This window comes from Chrysemys picta, chromosome 4 (assembly GCF_011386835.1).
Source record: "Chrysemys picta bellii isolate R12L10 chromosome 4, ASM1138683v2, whole genome shotgun sequence".
NCBI lineage: Eukaryota > Metazoa > Chordata > Testudines > Emydidae > Chrysemys > Chrysemys picta.
The window spans coordinates 9,342,455-9,364,657 of record NC_088794.1 but is presented as its reverse complement, the minus strand read 5'-3'; the positions used below and the strand labels follow the sequence as shown (position 1 = coordinate 9,364,657).

General features: G+C 49.1%; 1 protein-coding gene across 5 annotated transcripts in view; it reads right to left on the bottom strand.

Moving 5' to 3' along the window:
* Nucleotides 1–647: 647 nt before the first annotated feature.
* The window catches only part of LOC101945592 (adenylate cyclase type 10-like), a 105,721-nt gene continuing 84,165 nt past the window's right edge, over nt 648–22,203 (bottom strand). For all 5 annotated transcript variants that reach the window (XM_065594219.1, XM_065594218.1, XM_065594220.1 and 2 more), the window contains 10 exons: nt 21,385–21,492; nt 20,818–20,996; nt 18,144–18,300; nt 17,150–17,354; nt 16,970–17,066; nt 15,600–15,715; nt 12,702–12,819; nt 11,839–12,034; nt 9,816–10,004; nt 648–5,212 (listed from right to left, as the gene is read on the bottom strand). In XM_065594219.1, the coding sequence (XP_065450291.1) occupies nt 5,024–5,212; nt 9,816–10,004; nt 11,839–12,034; nt 12,702–12,819; nt 15,600–15,715; nt 16,970–17,066; nt 17,150–17,354; nt 18,144–18,300; nt 20,818–20,996; nt 21,385–21,492 (1,554 nt within the window). In that variant the 3' untranslated portion in view covers nt 648–5,023. The remainder of the gene's footprint in view (nt 5,213–9,815; nt 10,005–11,838; nt 12,035–12,701; nt 12,820–15,599; nt 15,716–16,969; nt 17,067–17,149; nt 17,355–18,143; nt 18,301–20,817; nt 20,997–21,384; nt 21,493–22,203) is intronic.

Genomic DNA, 22,203 nt, shown 5'->3' with positions numbered 1-22,203 from the left:
TTTCCTGCTGCTCCATTGCATTCAGAAACAGCTAAAAATACATTACATATTTTTCTAATATGCCTTTCCTATGCAGTTTTTATAGCTGTTTTAGAGACATTTATGCAGTGCCAGATGAACTCTCTGTGCAACGTGTATCAAAAAGAGATAACGGGATCTTTGCTGTATGAACAAGGAGTGATGAGCAGCAGTGGCGTAGCCAGCTTCTAAGAGGAGGGGGAGCAAACATAAAAAAGGCACCCCCCCCCTTGGCTCCTCCTCCGGCCGCACCGCCCCTCCCCCCCCATGGCTCCTCCGGCCCTGCCGTGCCACCCTCGTGGTCCCCCCCCTTGCTCCTCCAGCTGCGGCTGCTGGCCGCCATGCTGCGCCCCCCCGCTCCTCCGGCCGCGCCTGCCGCCCCCCCATGGCTACCGGCCGTGCTGTGGGTCGCCAGCCTGCGCCCTCCCCCGCTCCTCTGGCCGTGCCCGCCACCCCCCCCATGGCTACCGGCCGCGCTGCGGGCCGCCAGCCTGCGCCCCCCCCCCACTCCTCCAGCCGCTTTTGGAAAGGCGGGGCTTCCCCTGCACCCCGCTAACTACGCTACTGGTGAGCAGTAGTAGCGAGGTGGGTTTACCTCTGTGTACTGCGCACATTTTTAACAGCGAGCGTGATTAACAATTGGAACAAACTACCAAAGGAAGTGGTGGATTCTCCGTTTCTTGAAGTCTTCAGATCAAGACTGCATGTCTTTCTGGACGATATGCTTTAGCCAAACACAAGTTACTGGACTCAACACAGCGATAACTGGGGAAATTCTCCGGCCTGTGTTATAGAGGAAGTCAGACTAGATGATCGAATGGTCCCTTCTGCCCTTAAACTCTGTGAAGCTATGAAACAAATGGGTGGGGAAGTGGTCCATGCAGCCACAAATGGTAGCAGAGATTGTGAGTAAAATCAAAAATTGGAGGGCAGTTTGATCACAAGCTATTCCATCCACATTAGGAGAGCGTCTAAGCACCCTGAGCATTTACATCTTCAAAGCTACCATGAGAAACTAATTAATTAAACCTCAAAATGCCATGTGAATCAGGCAAATAAATAAATATTTTTTCCTCCTTTAAGAGAGTTCTGTACAGGGCTCATTGTGAAGTCAGTTTTCATAAGCAATAAGCAGCAACTGCCCATTATCAGCAATAATAGGCTATAGGGCAGGGGTCGGCAACCTTTGGCACGCGGCTCGCCAGGGTAAGCACCCTGGCAGGTCGGGCCGGTTTGTTTACCTGCCGTGTCTGCAGGTTCAGCTGATCGCAGCTCCCACTGGCCGCGGTTCGCCGCTCCAGGCCAATGGCGGTGAGCCGCGTGCCAAAGGTTGGCGATCCCTGCTATAGGGCCAACAAACATGTGGACAAAGGTGATCCAGTGGATAGAATGTTAGGAACTGTTAGGAAAGTAGGGTTACCATACGTCCGGATTTCCCCGGGCATGTCCGGCTTTTTGGTGCTCAAATCCCCGTCTGGGGGGGAATTTCCAAAGAGCCGGACATGTCCGGGGAAATAAGGAGGCATAAGCCAGGGTCTGCCCAGCACGATCCGCCGGGTCCACAGCGCAGCCCAGCTGCCCCAGCTACAATGCTCAGGTGGGAAACGGGGGAGGGCTTGGGCTTCCCTTGCGGGCAGGGGCCCCCCGGCCACTGGGGGACCCTTCCTGTGACCCCGTTGCCCCGCGCGGCTTGGAACCCGGCGCCGCCGTGGGAACTGTTTCCGCCGGGGACAACAGGCTGGGGAACGTGCTCGGCGGTGGCAGGAAGGAGGCTGTGGCCAGGGCTGCAGGGACCCGCGCCGCCCTGGTCACCGCTGAGCGTCTGAAGCCCCTGCCAGGCAGAGGCGGCCGGGTGAGCGGGAGAGCAGGGTAGGCGGGGGGCGCAGAGACTGCAGGACAAGGAGGAGCAGGGCAGGCAGGGGCATAGAGGCTGCAGGGGCAGGGCAGGTGGGGGGCGCAGAGGCTGCAGGGGCAGAGGGGTGTGGGGGCTGCAGGGCGAGTGGGGAGCAGGGGCTGCAGGGCGAGGAGGAGCAGGGCAGGCAGGGGCATAGAGGCTGCAGGGGCAGGGGATGCAGCTGGTACCAGCTCTCCTGATGTTCTGGTTCAGAGCCTGAAAGATAGAAGCTTGAAAACAAATTAGCACAGTGCTTCCACCATGGCAGAACCTGCTTAGTTTCTGCCACAGTGTGTTTGGTACTTGGGGCTGCACAAATGCTAATTAAGTGGTGCATTTTTTGTGAGTGTAAATCCTCCCTTTCTCTCAGTAAAAGGGCGTTAACACTTTACCTAGAAAAAATTTTGCCATGGCCTGGAGATCTGAGGCAGAAGCAGGCACTGTTGTTAACTGTTTCAATGGCATTTTGGCCCTGGGAGGAGGAATTTACCCAAATATTCCCCTTCCCAATCTCCAGAGGGGTCCCAAAGGTCTGCCCCCTTCTGGGGTCTTAAATGTTTTTTCTCCTGATGTTACCGCTGCTGTAAGATTTGAGAGTGCTGTTTTAACTCTCTGTACCCAACCTGTTTTCCAGTTTCTTTATCTGTTGCTTGCCTGGGCCCGATTCTGCTTTTTCCAATAAACAGTTCCTTTCCATGGGCACAAGCCTTGTTCCATTACCAATTTAGCAAGGAGGGTGGGCTTTCCAACTAGCCCCCCCCTTTCCTGGTCCCATTCCTTAAACATTTTCTTCAAAATTGTGAAATTACCACAATATTACTTACAAAAAAACAAAACAAACAAACATGAACCACACTACACTGCCCAAACTCCTATATCCTTCAGAGTTTGGTTTAACAGAATAAGATCTGTATCTTATGTTTTTAACCCACTCTGGGCCAGAGGGAGAGACGCTAAGCTTCCCTTTGTATTGCTCGGCCTTCTACCACCGAGGGTTCATACACCAAAAATAAAAACCCCTCCCAGGGGCAGAGCGAGAAACCCTAAGTTCTCCCCTTATGCTCAGTCATGCTACGACTGAGGGTGTATGCAGCTTTTTTTGAACATTTTTAAAAGCTTATTCAAACTTTCCTCTCGCTCCTGATATCGTTCAGCGAGTGACACAGCCTAGATTCTGAAATCGTAGCTTATTAAATTTCCTCGTCACACCTGACACCGGTCAGCGAGCGACACAGCCTAGATTTTGAAATCATAGCTTATTAAATTTCCTCGTCACGCCTGACACCGGTCAGCGAGCGACACAGCCTAGATTTTGAAATCATAGCTTATATTTGTTATTTTTTTGCTACCTATCCGGAGGCCAGCAGGTTTGGTTAACCAGATTGTATTATGCTAAGTTTACTTGGTGGTGTGCACACCAATGTTTACAATAACTGAGGCATTTTACCAATATTCCCCCTTTCGCATACACGTGTAGAGGTCAAGCATAGGAGTTTATTACACACAGCGCTGGCGGAGTGTCACTTGGCTTATTAGGCTCAGAGACACTGTTAATTAATTGATTACAATAGAATATATAGATTTTTTATGGGCGGGGGAAAGTGACGGGGTAGGCAGTTCCACACCCCAGGATAGGTTTTGCAGCAAGACAAGATAGCACATTAGCCAATGGTTAAAAGGTTACATAATGTCTCCGCTCATGGTTTTAAGTTAGCAAATTAACATTTAATTAATACTTTGATAAAAGGTTATTAGTATAAAATATATATATATATATTGAATTTTGATTTGGGGTTCATAGGAATGGAGCAATTTTTTTAATTGTCTAACAGGTACATTCCTAGGGGTTAAAGCAAAGAAACAGTGAAAAAATATGATAATACAGATTGTCTCCTTTATGTCTTAAGGCAGGGCATTGGTCCCTGGGAAAGGAGGTGGAAGGATGCCATATTTTATACTGACATGTGCCCATTTTTATAAACTCAAGGTTGGATCTGTGGGAAGACTGTTTTCCCTTTAGGAGAAACACAATAGGAAGAGGGATTTTTTGTTTAATTTGAAACATTGGATGAAGCATAATTATGTAGTTATTGTTTTAACATTTGGCATTTTTACTGATTAACCATATTTTAGCAAAGGCAATGTTATTTTGTTTATTTTGCTTTTTTTAGCTAATTACTATTTGCTAGGCCTTTGGTCTCCAGACCAAACTCTGGACTTTGGGTCTGAAAAAGACCTGGCACAATCCATATACCAGGTTGTTATATAAAATGCACATGGATTTTAACCCTTCATATTCATTTTTTGTATTTAAAGTTATAAGTATTGGCTCTATACTGTCTGTATTTCAAACTTGTGCTATGCTTCTGGGTGACACCCCAGACAATTTGGCATCAGCACTGCCTAGCCTGCTTGATGGCCCATTAAGGACCATCAGCTATACAACTGACCCATTGAGAGAGGGCAGATACACCTTCTGACTCTGCAAGGCATGCAGGGACATGCCTATGGAGAGAACTTAAGGCTTCCAAGCATAAGCTTTGTGCAGGGTAAAACAGATTTATCTGGGTTTAGACCCCATTGGGAGTTGGGCATCTGAGTGCTAAAGACAAGCACACTTCTGTGAGCTGTTTTCAAGTAAACCTGCAGCTTTGGGGCAAGTAATTCAGACCCTGGGTTTGTGTTGGAGCAGACGGGAGTGTCTGACTCAGCAAGACAGGGTGCTGGAGTCCTGAGCTGGCAGGGAAAACAGGGATAGAAGTAGTCTTGGCACATCGGTTGGCAGCTCTCAGGGGGAGTTCTGTGATCCAACCCATCACACTTTCCTTTTTGGGAATAGCACTAGATTCTGTTCCAGGTTATAAAGGAATAAATTACTATAATGAAGAGATACTGCAGAGTTTAATTAACAGTGAGGAAAAATGGTCTAAGCAAGCCACGGTGAGACATTAGAACTTACATTTACCAAAGGAAGAGATGAGCAAATACAGAGGGCTTTGCAGAGAGCAGGTGTTATGTGTACCGTAGGAATATCATAAATGCTTACAAATTTGGGCAGTGCCGGCTAGAAAGGCTTACAAAGTGCTCCAGTTGGGCAGAACTACATGCAGCTCAGACATCGGGGATCTCAGGTTCTGGGAAAGGATTGTTAATATCCAGTGCTGGCACCCGCAGCAAGTACTTGGTTTTATGGATCTCTGGAAAGTCTTTCTCTGTCATTCCTATCTTCCACTTGCGAAAATCTGGTGCGGCCTTCAGCCATAAGTCTTCCATGGGGCCTTTTGCAGTGAACCACCACTCCTAGGGAAAACAAAAGGGAAACGAGATGCCAGAATGAGACTGGATCTTCAGAGACAGCATTTCCAAGATGGTCAGGAAGGGGAGGAGTCTGACAAGAGCCCCCTATTCTTGCTATCGATCGCTATCTATCCCACACTGTCCCACCAGCAAGCCAGGGAACAAACGGATTACGAAAGTTGCAATTTGACCCTTGGTTCCCAGCTGGCTTTGGGGAAGGAAGTAATCTGCATCACGCCTAAACCAGGCACAGATCTCTTCCCCTTCCATGCTGGCTCAGCACTGCTGGCTGGTGTGTTGGATTCCCTGCTCCTATGTAGGAAGGGAAGTAGGACCCCATTGAAACTACTCAGCTCCCCATGTTGTGACCCACGATACAGATAGCCCACACAGGGATGTTGAGGCCCCTTAAGCCCCCTTACTTACGCCCTTTTAGGGTGTAAGGTGAATGGTTTTCATTTGATGATTTACTCCTGCTTCACGCTACAGAGGCGCTATACAGGAAGTGTAAATATTGTAGTGACTTATCTTTCTACAAAAGACTTTATTGCAATAAAGCAGGCCAGCTGCCTTTACAATGATGACACCAGAACAGAACCATCAAACCACAGAACTGTCCTCCAAGATGATAAAAATGCATCTTGCTAGGGGAATTGTTCTCTCAGTTTGCCACCGGGGTGGAATTTCACAGGCTAGGCTGGCAGAGCCTGTGGTTGGAAAGGCCGATTCCAAACTCAAGTCTTCCACATTTTGTATGGCAGAGTACTGTAAACAAGGAGCCGGAGAAGGATCTTACGCAGATGGTTAGAACTCTACCTGTGTCCATTTGGGTCTGGAAAAAGTTCTCAGACATCCATATTTCAAATCCCCTCTCTTCCTGGGGCATGTCCTTCTGATGAAAGTAGGTAGCCATGGTTTATATGCCATCCTAGCTGTAGATTTCCCATACTTTTTTCCCCCTTCACCTCCAACTGTGATTGGACCAAGCATATTTCTGGCCAATGTCTTTTTAAAAGGCCAATAGCAGGTGCTTCCTGGCCCCAAAGCTGTCAGCCTGTCTATTAGTATTATTATTTTTTATTTGTATTGCCTCATTGTGCTCGGTGCTGGACAAACAGAACAAAAAACCATCCCTGCCCCAAGGAGCTATCAATCTAAGACAAGAGTCAACAGGTGGATACAGACAGACGGGGAGCACAAGAAAACAGTGAGACAATATTGGTCAACATGGTCGACTGTGGTCTCAAAGCACTTGGCATCATGGCAAAGGAGAGTTTTAACTCCAGTGCCCACACTGGCCTTTGTTGTCTTGGTCCAAAACAGAACTGTGCACCCGGGGCCATGGTAGAAGGTCCTGTTAAGACAAACCAAGTAGTTTTGAGTTTGTGTCCATAGTAAGCCATCACACCTTTCTTAGTCTAATACTGTACTTTCAAGGGATGAGACAAATGTAGCCATTTTGCTTAACTTCTAAATTCCAAACTATACACCCCAGCCATTTGCTCCAATCAGCTCCCTGGGCAGGAGAAGAAAATAGGCTCTGTCAAGAAACGCAAGAGCTACATTAGAGCACTGACTTTGAGATATTTTCTGACATTACCTCACAAGAGTGGGCTAAAATTAGGTCAGAAACTAACACGGTCAATGGTAAAACTCTTCCAGTAAGAATGCTTGTCACTGTTATATGTCCATTGTTCCTGTGGTTGCCTTCACTTGTTCCATGTCCTGTCTATATGAGGAGTGTACCATGAAAGCGCATATTACTGTGCACTGATTTTCATGCATTGCAGGCATGCTACCATCCGGCAGTGTGTTCCAATTATACCAGCCTCTTTGCAGGTGCTTCAGGGCACATGGCCCAGCAGATACGTTGTCATGTAGGTGTCTTGGCCAGACTGCACTAGATCTTTAGTAATGCTCCTGTTTTTAAGTCTTTCTGCATTGCTGCTTGTGGGCCTTTTACATTTTTCTCTGCTTGTCTGACATCTGACAACAGCCAGCTGCTGTTCATCAGGGACTGGGCGTTTCTGTCCCTACTGGGAACAGTAGGCCAGGCAACCAGAAGGTGTGGGGTCAAGAAAGGGAAATTGGGGTGGGGACTGGGTGTGCTGGGACCTACTGACCATGCAATGGAGGTGTAGGAAGGAAGGAGGGAAAGAGGGGAAGGGTGGCTTGTGCAGGGCTCTTACAAACACACACTCAGGAGAACCTGGGAATGCATTCCCTTCCCAATCCAAATCAGACCCCACTGGTACATTTTCACAACTAAAAAGTAGCTTACCAGATCTGAATGGCATTTCTCCTGCTCTCCAGGTTGAACCTGCAGCTGTCTCAGGAAGCACTTCATCAGATTCCTCTTCCCCCTGGCATTCAGAGGCCTTCTCCTCTATTGCTCTCATAATGCAGTCTCCAGTACAGGGAATGTCCATCTCTGCCAGATGTTGGGAAATGCTATCATACTATACACCTTCCCAGATTGCTGTGATCATATGGTACCACAGGCTCTGGCCCTGTCTGTAAGGCAGTGAGCATGCTGATGTCGGTGCTGGCCAGCTGGCAGCCTGGTCGGATGATCCAATGAGGCATTGTAGAGATCAGATCACAAATCAATCACCGGAAGAAGCCTGCCACTGTGGAAGCACTGTGCAGCTAGGGGCCACCCACGTGTGCTGCATTGTTTGTACAAGTAGGTGGGTCCTGGTGAGGCTGACTCCTGGACAGTGGAATGCAGACAAGTGTCCAGACAGGCCTCCTCTGCCGTATGGGATTGCACTGGGAGGTCCATTTGCACTCTTTGGGCTAACACAACATTGCCCTCTGCTCACCATGACACTGACAATGACCGAGGCTCGACCTCAAAGCACAGGTGGGTCAGCACAGTCAATAGCATAATAGAAACCCAAGTGTGTGTGTAGATGTGGAGCATGTTACGGCCATGCTAGGGAGAAGATGCTATGTTAACCATGACAAGTTGGACCAAGCCATGATGGGCAGGCAGGTGTAGACAGACGCATGGACAACATGAAAAGGAGATTTAATTTTGCAAATATAAAGTTTGCGCTAGAGAGAAAACCACTGGCCCCTAAAAATGATGCTCCTCTAGATCTTCCATCAAAATGTTCTCCAAAGCACAAGTTCCAGGAGGCGCAGAGCAGGAAGCAATGTTATTTTGGAATGGTTGGGTGTGTACTAGAAATGGTCCCAAACCGGTTAAACGTTTTGAATGGGATTTTATGCTTCTTAAACCATAGCCCTGAGAACCGTCCAGTGACATCAAGATAAGTGCTGTTCACACAATACTGAGTGCGACACTTGGGTTGAAATCTCAGGCTGCATCTCACTCCCCAGCTTGGCAGATGTGGGCTTGTCTACACTTACCGGGGGATCGACGCACGGCGATCGATGCATCAGTGATCAATTTCGCAGGTCAAGACCTGCTAAATCGACCACAGATTGCTTTCCCGTTGACTCCTATACGCCACCAGATCAAGTAAGGGGAGTCGATGGGAGAGCATCTCCTGTCGACATTGCGTAGTATAGACTTTGTGGTAAATAGATCTAAGCTACATCGACTTGAGTGACGCTATTCACGTAACTTAAATTGCGTAACTTAGATCGACTTTTCCCTGTAGCGTAGACAAGGAGTACTGCAGAGTAACTCTGGCAAGAGCTGGGAGCCTATTTGTTGGGTTTTGTAAATAGTCACCACTGCAGGGTGAGCAGTAGCACAGTTAATGGAGTCCTTGAGCGATTCTATTCCATTCTGTTGGAGGAGAGTTCTGATGATGGGGGTGGGTGTGGACGTACCCAACAGGGTGAAGGATCAGGTGCTGCGCATGCTCCTCCCCAAGCCTCGTCCCCAAATGTCATGCCAGCCCCAGGCTGTCTGAGAATATACCAGAAATGTTAGTGGAAGTTAGAAGTTAGGTGGGCTTGGGGTGTATGTCACAGTGGTGCGGCAGTTCCCCGCCCCTGTCAGGAAGGAGTTAAAGAGCTCCTCCAGCACAACCAGCCTCAAGCCAGTGCAGCTGTAAGCCTTGTCCAGCCTAGGTATGGGCGGGGGGGCTTAAAAAGGAGGATCCCAGCTCAGTTTGGGGCAGCACTCTGAAGGAGCAGGACTGCAGTGCCGCGGTCCCTGACTCCCAGAAGCAGGGGATGCTGACTGGGGGAACAGCTAGGGAGCCTTGCCCACCCAGGCCCTTGCAGAAAGGAGAAGGGCTGATACTTTTGCCCTTTTTTGCTCTCTTTTTCTTTGACTTCCCAAACTGTTTGTTTGGGCTACTTTAATTCCCCCTACCCCTGGGCAAGGGGGCAGAGGCTATGAACAGCACTGGACTCTGCCACAGGCACAGGTCCCATCCTTTCCCCCAGGGGGTGCTAGGGAGGTACAGCCTACTGCAGGTACCCACCCGCTCCATCCAGGATTTCGATCATTTGCCCTCACAACACCGCCCCCCCCCCCTGCCCCTTGACTTTATCTATATTGCAGCCATTGACCTGCAGCCAGCTCCACTTTCTTCTAGGGAATCCTAAATCCCTTCCCAGAGACCAGCTCATCTGGTGCTCAAAGGAAAGAGCTTTCAGATTACCAGCTCTCGGGACTTACGTTGCTGATCTCCAGCCAGGATTTCTCCAGGAGGTTTCCATATACGTCACAGAGTTGGAATGCTTGGGATAGGTAGATTTGGCTCTGTTCTTCATTGCCCAACACCAGGAGGATGTAGGCTTTCAGGTGGTAAACCCGAGGGTAACAGATAGGGCTTGTGGAGCATCGAGAGAGAACCTGGTCCAAGTCCTAACAAGAGAACAATTGAGAGTCATGTCAGGATGACATCCCAGAGCTTTGAGATCCCTTTGCAGGAATACAGCATGGCCGAGGAGAAGAGCCAGCTAGAAAGAAACAGGAAACCTGCAGAGAGATAGAAAGTAGCAGGGGTGAGAGAAAAACCAGGAAGATTCAGACTGTATGAACTCGTCTTGATCATGCACTTAGGCAGCACTCACTAACTTGGCTTTGCAATAGTCTCTTATCCAACCTACAGGACAAATCCTCTTTGGGAATTGTGCCCTCTGTGTGGCTGATTTCTCTTCTACCTCCTGGCCAGAGGCCACTCTGAGAGGATCCTAAAGATATGTTTCTTGCAAAGTGAGTGGGATGGGGACGAGGGGACATCTGTCACAGCCTTAATAGCATCTTTTTCTGCATCCTCACAATGTCCGAATAATCTGTCATGGTTCTCTCACCTCACAAATGTGCATCAATTACTGGCCCTGGAAACATATCGTTGAAGGGCTATGATCATGAAATACTGCTGTTTGATCAAGGGTTGCCCCCACTTTCTGAATCCTTCCACTAGCTTCCTGCCTCTTATTGCATCAAATTCAAGTTTCTCTGTCTCCCCTACAAACTCTATAATGTAGAAATAAACCTAGCTGCACAATGCAAAAATGTCAATGCCTTCTCTCCTCCTCCCTTGCACAGCTGGACACATACAAATATAGAACATCACTTTTGACCCGTTTCCATGTTCCATGCCAAAAATAGAAGTGTCTCTGTATGCTTTGGGGGCACTTCATTTTGTCTGGGGATTTCCCCTCCTCTCCATTGTAGTGTATTATGGGGGGAAAAGAGTTTTTGCAATTCTTGCCATCGATTTTGGGATGAATCAACTGGAAAGAAGCAAAATGATGATCAACCTTCCCCTCCACTTGGAATAGCTTTGCATTGGTTATGGCTCATGCGGAGTGTAGTGCAGCACTGAAGGGATTTCAAAACCAACCCACCACCTGAACAGCCATTAAAACAATCGCAGGGGCCCGAACAGGGAACTAGGCAATTCAAGAGAGGAGACCGAGGCTAGTAGAGCTGAGTAGATACACAGGGCTGGAGAGCTGCAGGTGTCAGGACCCTGGTATTGAATCCAAGTCCATTGGGTCCCTAAAAGGGATCCCCAGTGTCCGCGCCATGGCAGCATGCGGAACCACTACCCCTGACTGACAGCCTTGGTGCTAAAGACCTACAGCCCCACAACAGCTAGGCCCCTGATTGGCTGGACTGACAGCTTTCTCACTAGGCACCTGGACTATATAAAGACCCCAACAGGAAGAGGAAGCTGTCTGAGCAGTAGGCCATTACTGCCTGGAGCACCTTGCTGCCCTGCTGTTTTGCCTGACCTTGCCTTGCTGCTGTACTGTCTCACCTGACTCTGCCTTGCCTGACTGCACCTACCTATCTTGCCAACCCAAACCCTTCGATTGTATCTCCTGGCGACAGACCCCTCCCCCGCGAGAACTCTAACCATTGCCCCGGACTGCCTGCAATACCAATTGTCCTCCCAGTTACCAGACCACCCACACACCACTAGACGACGAATCTGGACTCCCCTAGTCTGCCCATCCTGACCTATCATAATGCCCAGTGTCTGAAAGAGAGGGGTGCAGGGAAACGTGATAGATGGCTGCTCCCAGTGGGCCTGATTCAAAGCCCATTGAAAGACTCCCATTGACATGGGCTTTGGATCAGGCCCTCCATGTCTAGCAGCCATCAGGAGATATCCAGCCGCCATTTGCAGATGTATTGCATTTTACAGTCCTTCCACATAATGTGGACATCTCCTTCTCCCTCTCACCTTTAGCGTCTTAGTACGAGTCTCCCGGACCAATTCAGGCCTTTCCTCAAAGTGTTTCCGTAGCATAAGGATCTCACACTCCAAGAATCTACAGAATCCACTGGTAGCAAAGAATGAGGCGCTAGTTCTCCTCAGCAACCTTCTGGCCTTTTCAAAAGGCTCCTTGAAGTTGCCCCACTGCTGAAGTCTGGCAAACCTAGATCACCAAGAGAGAGATCCACATAAGATTTGCTGTAGGGGATTGGACTATTGGACCAGCCAGTGGCACCGACCCATATATGGAAAACTCACGCTGCATCTAGCTACCTGCACAGTGCTATACAATGGGCAGAGGAATTCTTCCTAATGCACACAGCAAAGCATGAGATATGATTACCACCAACTTAGATTGTACTTTGGGGGCAGTGACTGTCTCGTTATTCTGTGTTCGTACAGCGCCGAGCACAGCAGGGTACTGGTTCATGACTAGGACTCCTAGGCACAATGATGTTGATTATAATAATTTAATGCAAAATAAAGATGTTTTCACTAGACCTAAAATTATCCATCCGAGGTAGGTGCCATGATGACAAAAACTTTTCAGCCACCCCCCCAGCTAAGGTGGCCTTAAGGCTCATGAATACCCCATTCAGTCCTCTAGTAGAACTGGCCCAGTTCTGCCACCCTCACTCATATTGAGAAGTACCTGATCAGCCAAGTAGTCACACTGATTTCAACAGGACTCATGGACGAAGGAGCTATTCAACGTGAGTACGGACGGCAGAATCCGGCCCAAAGTTTCTGAATTCCGACCCACCATATGGCAAAATAAAGAGTAAACCAGTAACACAGCAAAGCAATTTTGAGGAGACTTTGTACATTACCAAATGGCCACGGATGAATACAGCCCCAACATGATGCTGTTCTGAGATATAAGGATGCAGTTTTTTTCATTGCGTTGTATGAATTCCAGGCACTCTTTAAATGACTTAAATGAAAATCCTGTAAAAGAAATTTGCATTAGAGAAGCTGTTTCCCCTTCTGGTGGGGGTGTATTTCCCTATTTTAAAACTACCATAAGTACAAAGATCATCAAGAGGGATCTTGGAAGTAGCTGAATCACTTGGCATAAAAAATCCTCAGAGCTCAATGAAAGTCTAAAAGAAATGTTGCAAGATTTGAGTTTTAACTGAGCTCCTTGGGGCTGTCACAGGCTCTGTATCAGTGGTCTCTAGTGCAAGGGGAGAAACCCCATACCGGGCAGAAAAAATGAAAGCATCATCACCCAAGCATGCAGTCCACTTTAAACTGCCCATGTTTCTGTAACACCAACAGACTCCAATTGTCAGCAGCTGGGATCGAATCTGAGACCTGTGGAGCTTAGTGCATGAGCCTCTACTGAATGAGCTAAAAGCCATATGGCCGTTCGCTAAGGTTGTAGAGCAGACTCATACTCTCGCTCCAAGCGGTCTCGGTGCCACTAGATGGGACAGAACACCACACTCAGCAGCATAGGCGTGCGCATGGGGTGTGCCGGGTGTGCCCAGGCACACCCTAATGCAGGGGTGGGCAAATGGCCCCCCTCTCCCAGCGCGGCAAGCCGCAGGGTCTGCGCTCCCGGGCCCCCTCCCCTGGAGCCATGCCGCTGCGCACGCAGCGCTTTGGGGGCCGGGGCTGTGCACTCCCGCGGGGCAGTGTTTGGCTCCGCGGGGAGGCTAGGAGCCTCATCTCATGTTAAGGGGTCTGGGGCCAGGGGGGTTGGATAAGGGGTGAGGGCAGTCAGGGGACAGGGTGGGTTGGATAGGGGGTGGGATCCTGGGGGGGTGGCTAGGGGTTGGGGGAGGTGTCTGGAGGGGGCAGTCAGGGAGCAGGGGGGGTTGGATGGGGCATGGGAGTCCTGGGGTCTGTCAGGGGGCGGATAGGGGTCAGGGCAGTCAGGGGACAGGGAGTAAGGAGGGTCCTGGGGGGGGCAGTTAGGGTGGGGGGGTCTATGGAGGGGGTGGTCAGGGGACAAGCAGCTGTGGGGGATTGGATGAGTCGGGAGTTCTGGGGGGGGCTGTCAGGAGGCAGGGGTGTGGAGAGGGGTTGGGGGAGGCAGGGAGCACGGTGGTTGCATGGGTCGGGATTTCTGGGGGTCCTGTCTGGGGGCGGGGAGCGGTTGGATAGGCATGGGAGTCCTGGGGGTCTGTCTGGGGGCGGGGGTGTGGATAAGGGTCGGGGCAGTCAGGGGACAGGTAGGGGGTAGGGTCCTGGGGGGCAGTCAGGGGACAAGGAGCAGGGGGGGTTGGAGGTTCTGAGGGGGGAAGTCAGGGGGCGGGAAGTAGGAGGGAGTGGATGGGGGCAGGGTGGGGGTGGGGCTAGGACGGGGCTCACTGGGTGCGCACCCTAATGAAATGGGCTGTGCATGCCTATGCTCAGGAGGTGTGTGAGTTACATTTGTTCTCCACAATGGATGCAATGCAGGGATGGGCAAAGCAATTCCTATGTTGTGGAGCAGCAGCAGTCCTTCCATAAGGAAGGTTGCCACTTGAGTCCCATTATCCATCCCTCTCTTTCTAAAAGGTGTTTTTGAAAGAGGACCTCCTTAAACTATAGAGCAAAAAGAGAGTTGCAAATTCTTCCAACTTTTTTGCCACTTTTGTAGGGGGAAAAAACAGATAACCACAACCCAAAACCCAAAGAGAATTGGCTTCAGCAGATCACTGCCTTTGAGCACGATTGTGAGAGTAACCTACAATATGTTATTAAACATGTTTAACAGATACTCCAAGGAACAGACATTCCTACACTGGCTAGCTTGGTGTTGCATATAAAAAGATTGCTGGAGCCCTAGACTTTCACTGCAAGGAAAGTCTCTAGCCCTTTCCCATGCAGAAGCAGAGCTCACAGCATAGTCAGATCAGTAGAGAGGCTAGACTTGTCAAAGAAAAAGGTTTCCCACCGCCAATCAAAGGTTCACAAGGGAGTTCTCCCCTCTTGCAGACCTCAGGAAACCCACTGTAAGGTGGTGTGAAGTGACCACCTAATCTCCCAGCCAACCCCCCTGTTCTCACCCAGTCCCCTCACTTTGTGGGCTTTCTGAAGTCTGTACGAAGGGAGCTGTGGTCCTGGAGACCTTAGGCCAGGTCTACAATTCAATGTTTTACCGGCCTAGTTAAGTCAGTTAGGGGAGTGATTTTTTTAATGAGATAGCTGTGCCAGCCAAAGCCCTAGCACGTAGCAGCTATACTGGGCGGAGAAAGGACTTTTGCCAGTACAGTTTATGTCATTCACAAAACTGGTATAAACTGGTACAGCATCTCCATTAGCAGGGTTTTGCCAATTCAGCCATACTGATATAGTTATACTGGCAAAGGTTTTAAGTGTACACAAGGCTTTAGATGTGCAGAGTGCCAGGGGGCTAAAAGGAGCAGGGTGACTGGGGTAGAGATGAGGGGAATTCCTCCATGCCGGCTGCGTGAAGTCTGCAGAACCCCAGTTAGCCTTGTTGGCCAACTTTACAACCTCCCACCTCCCAGTATAAGGCTCCAGATTTGTATGAGAATATCCCAAAAGCGTCAATGTTCACACAGATATCAACATCCCTTCATCGGAGCTACAACCCCTTTTCTGTTAAATCTTTTAGCTCTCTTCTTTAAAAGCATATCAATTGCAGTTTAACCACAAACGAGATGCCAGAATGGCGCCACCGTTTTCTGGCAGTGTTGACATGGCAACCGTCCCTGTCCAGGAGTGTCTGCAAAGCACGCCTTTATCTGTTGTCCTCATTACCCAGTACTTACCAGCATAAAGCAAGAGTTCTAAACAGTAAGAAAAGAAACAAGCCATCGCAATGATTGTCTCCTCCACAACAGCCAACTGCTCCAGCCAGCTCAGTACTTGCACACAATCTTGGTACCTAGACATCATGGAGAATTATTGCACGACTCATTTTATTCTGAGGTGTTTCTCCCCTATCCCTTTATTTCCTTTCCTCTTTCCATGTCTCATTCTCTATCCTCCCATCCATCATTCCACTCATATATCTATCCTATTTTTCTCTCCAAGGATCTTTGGTCAACGAGCTTATGGAGAAGGGCTTCAAGGATGCCTGACAAGACACTGAGTGGATAGAGACGTTCCACTGTGGTCCTTCCCAGGTGCGCAAAGTATCCCTATGTGCATATAAGTGTCTGCAAGGTCCACTGTGGATAGCTAATTGCCTTTCCAGCTGATCATTGACAAGGAAAAGCACCAGGAGCAGTGCATATAGAAGCCAGGTGGCCAACCTATTACTACAGACAAACATGCCCCAGCAGAAGGAACAGTTGTGAGAACAAGTGTGTTCAGGAAGCCACTGTGGCTCAGAGAGAGTTCTCATAGACTGATGTCTAATAAGAGACAGACCAGTCTTTTAATCTGCCAGGGGTGGGAGGAAATAAGGCTGCCACATGACTCCAGTTGACACTTCTGAGCCATGTGACAGAGGTACCTGCATCCCAAGTATGGGGATCCAAACTGCCTCCTCATGAGGAAGAAATTCACTTCAGAAGAAAAGTACCAGCCAACCAAAGCAAAAAGCCAAACTTAGCCTGTCCATCCTTCCTCACTTCCTGGCTCTATAAACCAGGGAGGTCCTTGGTCGCCCTCATAATGTGCCTCCCACCTCTTTCTGTCAAGGGCACATTGTTATCATCGATAGTAATTCACATTAAGAGCTGTTAGGTATGGCTCAGTATTATCCCTCCATCTCCTCCTTGGTCAGCCATGAGGTCAGACACCATAAATAGGGCCCTGTGTAAATCACATTTTTGTGGAGGACATGGAAATCGAGAAAATGCCCCCAAACCGTGATCTTTTACATATTTTTCCTTACAATTGACCAAATGTACTTATCAAATTCATTCCTTGCAAACTGTCGGGAATTTTCTTTTAAAAAAAATTGATTTATACAGGGCCTTAAACATGATGTCCTTCCTAGAGACATTTCCTAGAGACACTGGTCTGTCTTCTGTCATTGTAACCACATGCCTTGCCCACTGAAGTCATTGGGATTTCTTTATATTTACTATACTTGTGTCTCCATCGACCTCCCACAGTTCCCTATTAGATTTCTTCTCCATACACCATTCTCCTTAGCCCATCCATATGGGAACATAAATTTGCATCATACCTGGTGCTCAGAAAGAGAGCTTTGAAGAGCATGCAGAGAACCAGATAGTCCAGCTTCGGTTTCTTCAGACGCACACACATTTCATGGGCTCGATAGCCTGTGGAGAAAACAAATGTATTAAGTGTCTCTCCCTTAATACTGACACCTTCTCTTCACAGTATACGATGAAAGCAGACTTACCTAATTGAATAGATAAGGGCAGGTTACCCAAGCAGAGCTTCATATAGGCCAATGACTGTGCTAATTTAACTGTTGTTAACAGCCCTCCTCCGATAACCCGGAGGTGAGAGCTACGCTGGATGGCCATCAGCTCATATTTCATCCATTTATCTTGGTTACCCATCATCTGGCAGCAGAGTGAGAATTCCGAATAGGATGAAATGATCTGAAATGTTCAAAACAAGAAAAAACAAGAGCCTGAAACTGTTGACTGAATCGTTATCTGGTATAGGCTCAAAAGGGACACATGGATGAACCAGAAACCCCCACATTTCTTTGTTCCTTTTTCTCTTACAACACTGACCATTAAAAAAAATTAGGATTATTAATATTAACATTTATTATGCTCATGTCTAAAGGCTCCAGTCAGGATTCCCCCCCTGTGCTAGGTGTTGTACAGACACAGAATATAAACTAGTGTACATGAAATTAGCAATAGCTTAAAAAATCAGAACCAACCTAAACTGTTACAATAAAAAAAATGAAACTGAACCTCAGATCAACTCTTTTGGGAGGCTTAAAAAGCTCAGTGAACTTTAATTGTTTGTCATTTCACCACATCTCTGCCTCCCTAGTTCTTACCAGAGGCAGAAGTGCTGCAACATGACAAGGAAGACCATGGGCATGTTTTACCAGCCAAGACAGAAAGAAGCAAGGCATGCTGGAAATCTGACAAGAAAGCTGGTTTTCCATGAAATTTCCAGCCCCAGAGGCTTAGACAGTGTGAATGAGGTTCAGAAAAACATCAGAACATTGGGATGATTATCCAAAGCCAGCTTTTACAGGTCAACCCATTGTTTGTTGAAATCGGACATCTGCTCCATAACAGTCAGGACTCTTCAATCCCCTTTGGGCAGGATGTGTCCTGTCACCACAGTTATTTCCAGTGCTGCTAGTTACTTCCTCTTCTTTGGGGGCAGGAGGAGAGGGTTCCCAGTGGCGAAGGTGGACCCACCTGGCTCTCATCCTCTGATTCCTCTGCTGAGTTCACCTTCATGAGTGCTGCCAGGTGACAGAACTTCTTGCTGTTTGTAGCAGTGTCCAGGCTGAAAAGTTGCCACAACAAGGAAAGGCAGTGGCCCTGCTGGTACAGGAAAGCTAATTTCTTCTCCCTGTCACACAAGAGACACATCTTTAGCCAGAGCAGATCACAGCAGCACAAAGATCTCACTATTGCTACTAATTAAACAGAGAGTAGCGGTGGGAGGAGGAGGGATCCTGAACTGGACATTTCTTCCTCCTCCTAGGAGAGGAGGCATGGAGGATTCCAGGGGCAGGAAAGGGGAAAGGAAGAAGTAGCAATCGGATGATGGGGTACCAGTTGGGGGAGGGTCAGTCAACGGAGGGGTGGCATTGTGGGGGAGATGGATGTAGCAGCAGGGAGGTTGAGGGTACCTGTGGGCATTGGGAAGGACGGGAGACATCTGCTCCCCCACGTTGGCTGGCTGCAGAAGGGAGCAGCACAGAAGAACCTGAGGCTGCTTTATGCAGCAATGCTGAGAACCCTCCCCCTTCCCTGGCCACTACAGATCAGCTTTTAGGCTCCAGCCAGGGGGGATTAGCAATTGTAGCCCTGTGCCAGCAGGGGTTGCTCTGTCAGCAGAGGGGAGCAGGAGGGGCTTGGCCAGGGCATGAGGGAGCACCATTGGCTGGGTCAGACGCTTCTCCCCCACTATCCCGCAAGCATGGGGGGGCACAGTTATGGGGAGCATCACAGGGGATAGCTGTGAGGGGGATATGGGGAAAGCCATGCTGTCAACTCTCGTGATAGATGGCATTTTCCCTAAAGCCCCAGCTCCTGGAGTCATGGGATCACAGGAGACCCTTGGCTGCCATTTATTATTTCAAAAGAACAAGGTTCATGTTGTGAAGAAAAGCTTGAGAGACTGGTGATCTTCGGGGAAGGAAAGAGAAGCCGGAAGGGCTGGGAGAGAGGAAAGAGACTGGGGTGGGAGGCTGTTTGGGGCAGAGAGAACAAGAGGGCTATTGGGGAGTCTGGACGGATTTCACATGGAGAGAAGCCTGGAGCGGGAAGGAGGATGAAAACTCAGCTCACCATCTGGAGACTGCTGCAGTGTAGGCTGGGAGCCTGCCACTGGGGACACTGTAGGGGGAGGCCAAAGTAAGTGTTGGGTGTTTTATTGAGGGGTATCGGATGAAAGGCAGTTGTGCTAGGACATTTTGGTGATCTAGGAAGGAGGGTTGCTTCGTGGCAGAGAATTACTCTGTCCATCTCCCCCACCAGTGGCTGTAAGAGGTGAATGTAATGGGGGGAAGGGGGGAGTTGCGGCAGCAGGAAGGGGGTTCCAGCAGAGATGGGGAAGAAGGTGAGCAGAGGAGGAGGGTGGCAGCAGCAGGGGAATATGATGAGGTACGTTGGGGATTCCTGGGGGAAAGGTGAGACAGCCCGACTCCCCCCTGGTGCCTCAACCCAAACTCCATCATCCCACCCCTCAGGGCCTCACCTACCGCTCCTGGAATCCAGCCTTTTCCTGCTCACTTTTTTCCCCACTCCTGAAATCCCCCTGCTGGACTGTCCATCACTTCTACCTGTCCACACTACCTCACCTTCAGCCCCAAGCACCCCATCTTCAGGCTCCCCTTCTCCCCTCCTACCTTAACCCTTCACCTCTGCACTTCCTCCTTTCCACTGCCTTAACCCTCACCGCCTGGTACCCCGGGCTGCCTCACTGACCTCTGCCACCAACCCCTCCCCTGCTGTTCCACCACTGCCTCCCTCCACCGGGGCTCCCTCATCTCCCCCAGCTTCCCCCTCCACAGCACCTCCCCCATTATGCACCCCACTCTGATATCTCCCCTTCCTGGGTACCTCCAGCCCCTCATGCTGATACCCCCACCGCCTCATCTCTCTCTCTGCTTGAATCCCCAGCAACACTATCCTGCACGGCCCAAAGGGTCTCTCCATAACACCAGATGCTTTTCCTTGCTCCCTCTGCCCCTGTTGGCCCCAAAGCCCATGGCTCCCAAAAGAGCTTCTCCTAATCTCAGGTGCCCCTTCACCTAGGACATCCCCGAACCACTAAGATGATGACTTCTTGCTCCACAACCTAAAAGAATGCTCGTAAACACATTACGCAGCCATGCAGTAGAATACATTCTGTTAAAGCATTGGTACTGTTCAAGTAGATTGTTTATAGTGCAAATAAAAACCTTAAAACTTGTTTACATATGTTGCACCCATTTTTATCACAAACGGGTAAATTGAAGCGCTGTTCCCAGACTGAAATATGAGCATTCCCATGACGAGGCTGGTTAGCAAGGACAGGCCAACATTTGGAAATAATGCCTTCAGCAGTAGCAGGGAGTATAAAAATATTCTCAAAAGCAAATGCATTTCTTTGCAATCGATTCCTGTTTTCCAAAATAAATGCCTTGCTTTAAAGTACTGTACCATTGGGAATGCACATATCTGTAATTCCCTCTTCCCTACAGTGTGTAAACACCATTTTTTAAAACCCCCACTCTTCACATGCTTAATTTGAAGCATGCAAGTTACATGCTTCATATTAAGCATGTGCTTAAGCGTTTGCAGGATCGAGGTCTGAATGACAACCAGAGACTAAAGTAAAATCCACCCAACTTGGTTTTACTCCAGTTCTACTTCTTACCCTTTACTGCGACTATACAAGAATTGCTGCTTCTTCTGGTGAGACGTGTGCTTTGACTCTTCCATCAGCGTCTTAAAAAAGACTCCAATCAAGGTAAATGGGAATTTTCTGTTTAATAAAATCAAAGCCTTCCTGATGAATGTCTTTGCCAAATTCATTTGGCCCATGTTATAACAGACCTGCAGAGGGGAAGCGAGAGTGAGACAAAGACCGTTTGTTATCAGTCAACTGCATGTTCCGAAATGGTGGGGCTCTCAGCTGCCATTTTCTAGCATGACATCAATGCTGGAGCCAAGGGCGGAGGTGGGGAGTAGAGAGTGGGTTGGGTTAAACCTCATTGAAACTGTTGTGTCCTCCACTCCTCATTTAAGATAGCTGTGAGAGGCAACTCAGTGGCCCCACCTAAGGCAAAGGGGGCATGCGAGCCCATCCAGTAGTTTGGACTTTTAGTTTCGGATGAGGTTTTACGGACATCGGAGGGAGACACAGGAAACCTGCAATCATCTTCCATAGATGGCCCCAACCAGATACATAAAGAGGTTCCTCAATGTCTTGCTGTCTCCTTACCTCACTCTTCAAGCTGTAGAAGGTAGCTTCCTCAAACTGGTTAATTACAGTCGCTCTGAAGTCCACCGATTTGATCAGATTCTCTGCTGTATTCAAATTGCAAAAGGCCTTAAGCAAAACAAACCACAGAGAAGGGTAGGTGACCATCTGTGCCGCACACTTTCTCCAACCCCACCACCAGCTGAAGAGAAACGGCTGGATTCTCTGGTCTGCTACGGCCACTGCAAGCAGCAGGAGATGGCCAGTGGGAGAATCCCCTCTGCACAGGTGGAGGCAGCAATGTGTCTCCTGCCCCCCTCCTCCCACACCCTGTGGCAGAGGAAGGAGGGAGTGTTCTGAGGGCAAGGTGTGAGCAGAATGGGGTCATGGCAAAGCTTTATGCCTGATCTTCCACTGCTGGAAGCTTAAGCTAGAGTTGCCCTCATGCAGCTATCGCACGCCAGGGCAACATGGCACTGAATCACGGAGCTGCGGCTGTGCATCCCGTCTCTTCGCCACCCTAGCTGTGCTCACACAGGGGTGAATCAAGCCACAAAGCAAAGGGAGCTCTCTTCACTCTGTCTAGGACAGCAACATTGCTTTCTTTCCTCTTGGAGTAACCCAGGAGCTGCCTGCAGAGCTGGGACATAATGCCCATGGGTTTCTTTGGCTGAATGTATGGAGGAAATGTAGTACTGAAGGACTGATGGCATTGAGTCCCAGTCACCCTTCAACCCCCCCCTCACTCCCCCCCACAGCCCTGCCAATGACCTTATTCCTGACCTGCGTACCGCCTCCTCCAGGCTATTCCAGTTGTGGGCACCTTCCACAGCTCGGTAA